Source organism: Barbatula barbatula (genome assembly GCF_947034865.1).
Source record: "Barbatula barbatula genome assembly, chromosome: 11".
In the NCBI taxonomy this organism is placed as follows: Eukaryota; Metazoa; Chordata; class Actinopteri; order Cypriniformes; family Nemacheilidae; genus Barbatula; species Barbatula barbatula.
The window spans coordinates 19,831,669-19,842,784 of record NC_136774.1 but is presented as its reverse complement, the minus strand read 5'-3'; the positions used below and the strand labels follow the sequence as shown (position 1 = coordinate 19,842,784).

The following is an 11,116-nucleotide window of genomic DNA, read 5'->3' as shown; positions in this document are numbered from 1 at the left end:
CTGGTTATTGACTCTTCTGTCGTGTAACTATTGCAGGTATGTTTTAACGCCTACACAAATAACAACCAATTTGAATGCCTTTGCATTTACGAGGACTGGGTTATGCAAACTTGCTTTATTTGGAGATAGCAGATTGTCACAAAATAGATTTATATCTGAGGATATAATAAAACATTTCATATTTTTGCACAATTGTTTTATCTTAATAAAGATTTCCCAAGAACAGAAATCAAGACATATCTAATCTAATAATTTTTAGCTGCATAAAACAATAGACAGATTGAACAATTGTTTGTTTATCGTTTGTTTATTGTTTAATTTTGAGTGAATTTCATTACCAGGGATGAGTAATGTTTGCCATTTAAATCAGACCAGAAAATAAACAAATACAAGATAAAAATCAGACTTTTGGTCAGCTGTACTCATTCACACCACCCATTTGAATACATTTCCATATATGTGCAAAAGAGACACCACAGACTAAATGATATTTTGCTCAAACTCGCTGAACTCGTCCAAAACCTTTGATTCAATACACGTTTTCAAACTAAAATAGGCAACAAAGGAGCACATTACCAGCAAATCTGTAAAACTGGATCAAAGATTAAGTTTTTGCGGATGGTCAAAATCACTACATTAAATACAAGCTGGATTAAGTAATAACTGTAATTTACACATCTGAGGCCGTCTAATCTTTTGTAACCATTCAAAATGTCAAGACATAAGCAACATTTTATTGGCCTCTTTTTGCATTAATATCCAAAAGTTCATCTTTATCTTTCATTTTATCTTTAAACTATGTGAACTCCTATGTTGATTCCTTTTCGGAACAAAGCACCCATGCTGCTACATGTTGGCAACTGTCAAATTGATACCTATGTATCAAGGCCATTTGTCCTGTAGTAACCCGACTGCAGTAACATCCTCTTGGAGCTAGAGGGGGCTACTGCAACAGATTATTAACAGATCACCACATGCATCATTTTGAATTTTGGTATATAAATGTTATCATTAAATCGATGCACTGCAGTATCAGAAGAACAGGTTGGGCCCTTACGAATAAAGAACCCCGTAGCTTTCCACAAATATGAAAGTTTATTAAATAGGTCACAAGTTTACTCACAGAAACTGGATTTGTTGTCTGTATGGGAAAATACATTGTGATGTTTTCACAGAGGCACTTAATATTATTACAGAAAATTACAACGAAATTACAATGAAATCATGATGAGTAATAATTATAGCACGTTAAAAGATATAATGTTATAATTGTTTGATGTGCTTATAATATAATTATCACAACATTCAAATGTTATGAAACATGTTTAAAGAGTTTATTAATCATGTAATTTCATTTCTTTTCAGTTTAGTCTGCTCAACTCAGTCTAGGCCTCAGGAAAACCAAAGCTTATGAACTCAGACCGCAGTCAGTTTAAATTAGAGCGTCTGTTTTAGACTCCACCCATCAACCCACTAATTCAACAAACTGCCCTGCCTGTCTGCAACATCTTCTCTTCGTGTTTTCGCATCTCTGACATTATCATTTTACAAATGACCAAATAATGTTCAAATAAATAAATAACAATTAAAAATATTGTTGATAAATAATTGTATGTGCCTAATTATTAAGGCATTAAATAAATTGCCATTAGCAACGAAGTATTTGCAGTTTATCTGCTCCAAATAGTGCAAATATATTATAATATAAAGTAGACAAAATAGAATAATTTACAAATATAATAATTAAAGTGTTTAGTAAATTAAGTCGAATTATAACATTCAGGCTGTCGTTAAACTATTTACTAAGTAACTTGAGGAATAAAATACGTAAAGCAAGCTTGACTTCCCAGGCTATAGCAAATCTCTCTACAGCAGTGGGGAGTTGGAAGAGCCACAGCCTGCGGAGTAAGTCACATTCTTGGCTGGGATTCAATGACTGAGCCAGACACACACAAACACTGAGTGAGTGAGTGAGTGAGTGAGAGAGAGAGAGAGAGAGAGAGAGAGAGAGAGAGAGAGAGAGAGAGAGAGAGAGAGAGAGAGAGAGTCTGTGCTCACTGACTCAGTCGTATTGAACTGCAGGGGCAGAGTGGAGGCGACGCGCCGTGTCCGGTTGCCACGATTTCTACGCGCAGAAAAAATAAGGATTTAAAGTTTGTGGATTGTGTATTTCACTCGTGAATTTAGAGTGGGGAAGTCCGGCTCCCCCACGGGATACTTTTGTGGCAACTTGAGGGCTTTGTTTCTGTTACAGTTGAGTTTTCCGTCCGCGTCTGTCTGTGGATATGGACAGAAGAGAGCCAACTGCAGGGGAAGAAGACGCGCCGCTGGAAACATTCGTCTAACTAGGAAAGAAACTATTCTGGATTGTTGGATATTTGATGTCGATTTGTTGTGCTTTTTTCCAGAGACTTGGAAATAGAGACGAGGAACGGGGATCTGTAACTTGTTTTTCTGAGCGGACTCTGAGTTTTAATCGTCAGACGGTGCGTAAAACATGGAAACGATAACGCGGCAGAGTTTCCAGCCTCACCCGGGACTGCAACAAACTCTCAAACAGTTTCACCTGAGCTCCATGAGCTCTCTCGGAGGACCGGCCGCTTTCTCGGCCAGATGGCAACACGATCTGCTGTTCAAAAAGGACGGGAAAGACGTCCCGGAGCCCGTGCTGCACCTCCCCCCCATGCAGCCTCCTCCGGTGATGCCGGGGCCGCTCTTCATCCCGTCCGACCGCTCCACCGAGAGGTGCGAGACGGTGCTGGAGGGCGAGACCATATCGTGCTTCGCGGTCGGCGGTGAGAAACGCCTGTGCCTGCCGCAGATCCTCAACACGGTGCTGCGGGATTTCTCGCTCCAGCAGATCAACTCGGTGTGCGATGACCTGCACATCTACTGCTCCCGGTGCACCGCCGACCAGCTGGAGATCCTGAAAGTGATGGGCATCCTGCCGTTCTCCGCTCCGTCCTGCGGGCTCATCACCAAAACGGACGCGGAGCGCCTGTGCAACGCGCTTATATACGGGGGAACGTATCCGCCGCATTGCAAGAAAGAGCTCTACGGCTCCATAGAGCTGGAGCTCACCGAGAAGAGCTTCAAGGTCTATCACGAATGTTTCGGAAAGTGCAAGGGTCTGTTCGTTCCGGAGCTCTACACGAGCCCTAACGCGCCGTGCGTCCAGTGCATGGACTGCAGGCTCATGTACTCGACCCATAAATTCGTGGTGCACAGTCACAAATCGCTTGAGAACAGGACTTGCCATTGGGGCTTTGACTCGGCCAACTGGAGGGCGTATGTGCTCCTGAGCCCGGATTACATGGGGAAAGAGGAGAAGGTGCGTCTGGAGCAGTTCCTGGATGACATTAAGGAGAAATTTGACTTCGCCAATAAATACAAGCGGAAAGCATCACGGGTGAGCCACTACTTTGTATCAGCTGTACTAACAAAGGGAAAATGTGTTACTTTTTTACCTTAGTCAGATGAATGTGCTTGCGTGATGCAAAAAGTGTTTATTTGCCAGTAGACTTATTTAAGGTATATCCCTATGTAGTAAGCTGCAGAGGTTACGTGCTTTAGGGCACAATGTTGATCAACCAACAATCATTCAGTTACAAGACTTTAAACCGCCGTGCCACAAAACCCCAAAGTCTGCATCTCCAGCCCTATTGGAATGATATTTTCCTGTCTTCAATTTTGCATCGGTTCCAAGTACTGTCAGCTCTCCTGCTTGGAACACGACCAAGAGTGTCATTTATTTGGTGACCCAGTCCCAGACTCAAGAGACTATCATGATATTGGTTTCCCAATCTAAATGTTACAACCTGATATCTGGGGGATGAGATGTGGACCCTGTGGGCGGACGCAGAGATAAAGTAGCCGGTATTTTATGGTATGAAATATTTAACTTCAGGACCAAAATCTCAGAGAGAGGTTTTCTGGCTGAGTCTGGGGTTTCACGTTCTGAATTGAATTGCCAGAACAACCTATCTAATGGACGTTAGGTATCGTGACCTCTGTCCTTCACTGTAGATACAGTCCTGACTGCATAAACAAACAATCATTTAGAGCTATTAAAGTGGTGCTTGCAGGCTTTATCCTGAGGCTTTAGGTTCAGTGTTTGGTATGTATCATCTCATTCACTCATCTGCCTGTCTCGAGCCCAGCGTGACTTCCACTGTCCCATGGCAAAATCGGCATTTTATGCAAATTCTTGGTCGTTTGGTTATCGCAGGTACTTGACAATAGATGCGTTTTTAATGACTGGGCCATTGAGGGATTTATGGAAAGAGTAGATGTTTTCTAACAATGTATGCTCTGCCCTGCTTAAAGATTTATGTATACTTTATGTGATATAAACTAAAACTCAGTGTTTAGTTCAGTCAGCTAAACTTTTGTTTCTGTAGCTCAACTATAGCATGGCATTAGACACCCATGATTTGGGTTGATTCCCGGGTAACCAACAAACTGATATACACATGCACTGTATAAGTTGCTTCGGATAAAATCGTCTGCCAGATGCATAATGCAAACGCAAACCAGCCAGTGATGAAGTCTCAGGCAGATCGTTTTATGTTTATCTGCTCTGGGTTGTCTCCAGTCTCAGGTTACTCGCATATGTGGCGGGCGGCTCTTCTTTCGGTTGTTTTGCCATGGTGAGCTCTGGGGACTCCAGTGCTTGACTTCTGCAGCAGACAGGGTCCTGTTTGTGAGGTAGAGGATTAGAGGAAAAGCTTTTTTTTGTGGTGTGCCATCACCCCCCCCAATACACACACACACACACACTCAATGAATGGCCGGCCTGGTCATTTGCATGCACTGTTCCCCTTGAATGGAGTTGATGATGCAGGGATTGGAGTATTGTGGTCGAAACGGAATATGAACCAACAAAGAGGTGCATTCACCAACATCTCCTCCCTCCAATCTCTCTCTTTTTCTCTCTCCGATCACCCCTTATCCACCCCCAAACACAAACTCCTTTACCTAGTGACTTTCTCTAGATGAATTGTATGAGGGTGAGAATGTAAAACAAAGTTTGTTCTCCATCCTAGAAAGAGGAGGAACGTTTACACATATTTGTTATTTTGGGTTGCGTTTTGCTCTGTTAACCGATGATGCGTGTTGCATGCGCTTGAACGTGTCCTTATGGTGAACGACGCTGCCTTGTTAACATCGAGCTGTTCCCTCAAACTCAAGTGAGACCAAAATGTCCCGAAACTCTCTGCATTATCACATTATCAGACCCCCCGCAGAAGGCTTTTATACATCTGAAGAGCTTTCCTGCCTCACAAGAGGGAGCACTCGAAAACCGTCTCGATACATAAGGAGGATATGGAATACCCTATCTAGCGAGGGGTGTATTTTTACATACGCCAGACTGCCAGGAAAAATCTGTGATTTGATATTGATGGCTGCGTAATGGCTTCTTCGTAGCTACACGATAACATTTGCTAGTCAGACATGAGAATTAAGTTTAGGCCTAAAATAGTCTGTGCAACTTTATGTCATCGCTTTAATTTTGTTGCATTGCAGTTGCAAAGATGTTTGCTTTTACAGTCATTTATGTCTTTCAGCTATTGTCATTTTGGCACATTAAAGTGAAAGTTACATAAACTGTAGATATATTTTTAGCAAGCTGTAGGAATTACAACACATCTGGAGTAATGGCACAAACAATTGAAGGAAACTCTGAAGTGGTGAATCGGGACTGCAGCACTGCAATGCGTTGACTTTGAATGCGTTGGTTTGAATGTAGTGTGTGCGATTATGACATAGCTGAGTTTTTTTTTGCTGAGTTACTGACAGAGCTTAACTGAGACTTTCCAAATCTGTGAGAAGTAGTCTGGCAGTCTCTCTCGTTCTCTCGCTTTCTCTGGGTGGGGTGAAGAAACTTCCTCTTTCTTTGCTGCTTGACAAGGGAAGGTCACAGACTGTGTAGTTACTCAACCCCCTCGACATATATGTGTGCATAAGTGAGTGTGCGCGTCTGTCTGGTTCTTGCAGCCGGAAGACGCAATAAGACAGGATGTTCTGTACTTCTGTGTGTCATACACACACTCAGAATTTATATTTGTAAAATTGTACCTAGCCATTATGTTCTGTCAAGCTGTCTGACACGTACGTACTTTTAATATTTTATGATAACAAATCGGAATCTGCTTGGAGTTTGAGGCGAATCTGCTACAAACCTCGTTCTGAGGGTTCAGATGAGTTTGCGTGTTTGACCGCTTGGCAAACAAGGTTCGATGTTTACTGAACTGTAGTTTACAGGTTCAAAGTGTAAGCTTGGGTGTGGAGTTGGATTTATGAGCAATCGTGATTATTTTTGACGCTGATAAAAATGTCTGGAAGTGATTGTCAGGAATATTGTTTTTTTTTAATATTGAATTTAATCCCTGTCTAGAGAAAGAGAGAGGGTTCCTTTTTTTCTAATATGCTGTCAAGTATTCACAGAAGAGATGGGTTTTAAGTAGATTTTTGATAGCCACAGTATTTAAGGCCACAGTATTTTACAATATAGTTTCCAAAAATAGTCCAGTAAAAAGATTAATACATCCCATAAGCACAAACACAACACAATTGAGAAATTGAACGGATGAAACACTCTGCATTTCTATTTTTCCGACCACTAACCAAAAGAAAGCCCATATCATGATCACTTCCTTCTTAGTCAGCCATTTGATTCCCCCCCCAAAGCTTCCTTTTAAATGTGTAGGCGTTTTATCAGGGGTTATTTAGAGTTTTGGCAGACGGCGCGTTCTCGCCGCCAATGCAGGAAAACCGCAGCTCAGTGACAGGAAGGGAGAGTTGCGACAGCCGCATTCCAGGACCACCACTCCCTAAGCAGAGAGAACTGGCTGATTATGCAAACGCGAGTATGAATGGGCATGAATGAAGCGTGCCCTCTCGCATTCTCTGCGCGGCTGCCCCCGACACAGTCGCGCACGCACAGACACACGCGTATGCACACACCTGCTCGGTATCTCTACCCTCTGTTGACTCTCTCTGCTCCACAATCAAGTGTTTTTTCGTTTCTAATTTCGCATTCTTTAATTCCCTCCAGGTGCTGGAAGTGGGTTGTAAACTTCTCTAATCATCCAGTCATTAAAGGGGGATTTAACCGCTCTCAGCCTTTGAAGCCATTTTCTCGCTTAATTGTTCACTTTTTGGCAACAAAGCTACATCATTCAGTCTTAATCACGCCCTTGAAAAAGCTTTTATAAAAACACCTTGCGTGTTTAGTTTCGTTCTTCCCTATGGTTTGGCTTACTAGGGATTTTTTCTTTTGGAGAGCGCCTGGTATCCCCCCCTTGGAGCGCCTCAGAGAACTCTGGGATATTTAGTGGAGGGTGCGAGAGCTTTGGGAGAGGAAGCCAGTTCCCTTAGGGGACATAAGGTATGTCCCATCTCTTTGCCAGCCATATCACTCTTAAGCCACACACACCGGACAGATCAGCTCAGCAGCAGCTGGCCCGTGGTATGCATATCAATGGCCGGAGCACGCAGAGCTGCATTTGCGCATTGCTTGGCCTCCTCTTCAGAATGCGGGGGGCTCCGCAGGCACGGATAGTCCTGCAGCTGCTGGCGATGTGAGCCAGAGGATCCGTCTGAGAAAACCGAGCTGAACAGCTGTTCAGGACCTCACAGGTCAAACGCTTAGCTTAGAGTCGTGAGGTCGAAGACCTGCGAGGCGGAGAAATGGACTCTATGTTGTTCAGTGGGTTACTGATATGAACAGACTTTTGTTTGGATATCCGCGAGGGTCATTTTTATTGTTGCGCAAAAAGCGCCAGACGAGAAACCCAACTGTTTTTACTCAACGTGAAACTCGGAGAGACAAGATAATCAGTTTCTTTCATAACAGAGCTCATTTTCTCACTGGTGCTTAATAAATGTCCCTCACATGTAGATGGTTATAAAACTGCAACTTTTTGAACGTTCAAAGTGTTGCGCCGAGTTTCCTTTAGGTGCTAATTAAGATTTTTCAAATGGTCCGTCACTGACAAGCCCGAACTGATGGATCATAACCGCGATTAACTAGGCAAAGAGAAAATGTGAAGCTTTGTTTTAGAGATAAGAGGGGAACAATTGGAAAGCCTAATGGCTTCCGTGGCTCTAATAGAATGCAAATGCAAGTCGATTCATTAGGTTTTTTTACGCTTCAGTTCAGGTGTGAAGATTCACGCTCGGCTTATTTGCCACATTCTTGCGAATTTGATCAGTTTTTCACCTCACCAGCTGAATTTCGAATCAAAATGGCGTTTATTAAGATTCGCTGTTTTGACGTCATTTAACAACCTTAGCGGGGGGCGCCACATTCCCTGTACCATCTACAAAGACTTAAAACTGTGCTTAATTGATTTAATATATTGTAACCAACTCAAATATATTTTTTTACATCATGTCGTTCCAAACCTGTATGACTTTCTTTCCTCTGCAGAACACAGAAGAAGATATTTTAAAGAACGTTGATAACCGAACAAATTGACCCACATTGACTTCCGTCATGGGACATTTCTAAAAATATAAAATGTTTTGCTACACAAAGGTTTTGAACAGCATGGGGGTAAATCGTTTACTTTTGGATGAACTATCCCTTTAAAAAAGAGACTTTACTGACATCAATTTGAATTTGACACAGAAAAATGAGTCTGTGACATTTTTTTGAGGCATTTTGTAATATTAAAAAATGCATTCGCTTTATAAAGCATTATTGGGTTTTCATTTAGGTAAACTGATCCCCTTCACTGCCTTCACAATTACTGAAATACAACTAACAAATAAATGTTTTGATTTAGAAACCTCAGACTTCTATTATACGTTTTTATATTATTTGGCTGTATGAATCTCTTACATGGCTAAAGAGTTTTTATCATTATTCCGTTTCTCTGTTTTCCTGAGTCATGGCTAAGATGTGACATCACATCTGCACCGTCACAAACGCACAAAGCAAATCCTCCCAGTCTGCCTTCCCCTCCCCCAGATTGCAGTAGCTAAAATCTCATTAATGTCAGATGGAGATAAACACAGATAAAAGAGAGAGAGGTTCATCACGGGGCATCCTCTCCTTTCACAGTCCTTGGACCCAGCCCCCGCACATCAGTCAACCCTGTCTGTGTGTGTGTTTGTATTGGCTGGCCATTAGGAAAGCATTCAGATACCTGCGTGATGGGGCGGCAGGGGGAGGTGGAGGAAGATGTGATGGGGGTTGGCAGACAGAAAAGGACCTTTTTCTATGTCTGGCATACGAAAAAGGAGGAGGGGTGGGAAAATAGATGGGTGTGGGGGTGCGCGTTTCCTCGGATACTGTGATGGGCGATGTGAGACGTGCTAATATGTTACAAGGTGTGAAGTAAATTTCGGATTTAGTGAAAACATGGAGCAGAGGTTTTTATGCCGTAGGACACGGTTCTGTCAAGACGGGTCATTTGTTTTAAAACACATAGTTTCAAAGCACAAAAGTGTGTTTTAAAGGCAAATAAATGCACGAATGAATGAAGTGATAACCAAGAAACTGCCAGTCGATTTGAACATCGTATGCTTTTTGCTTTAGACTCATTCATTTAATTTATTCTGCTGCTGTAGACGCCTATTGTGATGTATATTATACTATAAATCAATAAATGAACTGTTAGAGGAGTTTTGGCTTAAAACAAATCATAAGACATGTCGTCTTCTTTCTGAGCATAATATTTTATTCCTTTATTTATATAGAACTTATGGATACTAGATGTATCATATCGATTTATATAGGTGATAATTGTTTTCTTAAGTCATCGTACATTTAAACTCAAAAATAATAAATAAACATAAATAGATGATAAATAAAATTAGAACACAGTTTTTTGGCTTCTGCTGACATATGGACGTAGGCAACCAAACTTTTGTGAAAAAATATATTAATTCATTGTAGCTCATCATTCGCGAACTAATGAAATATAATTTATAAAATCTAATCTGGTTTATCAATTACGTCAAGCTGTGGTCAAATATTGTCACTTTGTACAAAGGCTAAACTGTATAATTGACCGCTGTGGATATGTAGTACTCGCACACAAAATATACACGGGACAGGATCACCTTTATTCACGGCACAGTTCTTTTGAGTGGCAGTGTGATTGAAAATTGCTAAGCAAATATGTGTTTTTAAGTGTGAGTGTGTGTTTGTGCACGTGCATGAGGATTGGCTGCTGTGTCAGCTTAACCCAATTCTCTTTGTGTGAGTCAGCCTTTAGCTGACCGTGTGTATGTCTAAAAGCAATCTGACACATGACCCTTCTCATCAAACCCCTTTATGCATACAGACTCACCAATCAGGAGCCTCCGTACAGCTCTCACTGGACAGATGTCTGTCTGACAGAGGCAGCGTGACAACCACACAAACACACAGTCTCTCTTCCTTAAACAGAATGACAATAAAAATGATGTGTTATATTTGGACTCACACTACTCCGTAGCAACAATATATATACTGTATCTGCATGCTGTAGCTTGAGGGAGGGTTTGTAGCAGACAGCAGAGATGCATCTGCAAGATGTATATATTACCTACATAAATGTTTAATTTAATGTTTAAATATGCTTTAATGTTAATAATTAAAATGATTTATGTTATGAAGATTGTCTGGTTTATTATCTCCGTAGGGTCAGTCCAAATGCTAATGATTTTTATACTGTACAAACTGTTTATTTTATCCCCTGAACCTAAAGATTGTAGAGATTATTAGATTTTCCGAAAATATTGTTCTGTGCAATTTATAACCTTTTTTGCCCACACGAGTGCCCCATGAGTTGGTATGCAATCGTTTACATGCACGTCAGACTTGTAGAGTCTCAGAGGAAGAAATAGACACGCAAAAAAACGAACATCGTTCCTCACCCCGTTCTAAATGAAGCCCTCGTCTGGGGCCAGTGGCATTGGTTTATGTGGCATTGGCATGCACCATAATTTGGTTTGGGTTGTCGGACTTATATAACTGCTGCTCTTTGAAGCATGCCCTGCACAAAGGGGCCCTTCTTTATAATGTGTAATTTGAAGTTGAAATGAATAGACAGACATACTATTACAGTACCCGGCTGAAAAAATGTAACTCAAGTCCTCTAGTTATGTCTGCGCGAGTGAA

At 41.6% G+C, this 11,116-nt stretch overlaps 1 protein-coding gene across 1 annotated transcript in view; it reads left to right on the top strand.

The window, feature by feature from the left end:
- Positions 1–1,079: 1,079 nt before the first annotated feature.
- skia (v-ski avian sarcoma viral oncogene homolog a) overlaps positions 1,080–11,116 on the top strand; it is a 56,741-nt gene continuing 46,704 nt past the window's right edge. Inside the window, exons 1-2 of the mRNA XM_079467942.1 lie at positions 1,080–1,786; positions 1,980–3,409. Coding sequence (XP_079324068.1) covers positions 2,498–3,409 — 912 coding nt within the window. The 5' untranslated portion in view covers positions 1,080–1,786; positions 1,980–2,497. The remainder of the gene's footprint in view (positions 1,787–1,979; positions 3,410–11,116) is intronic.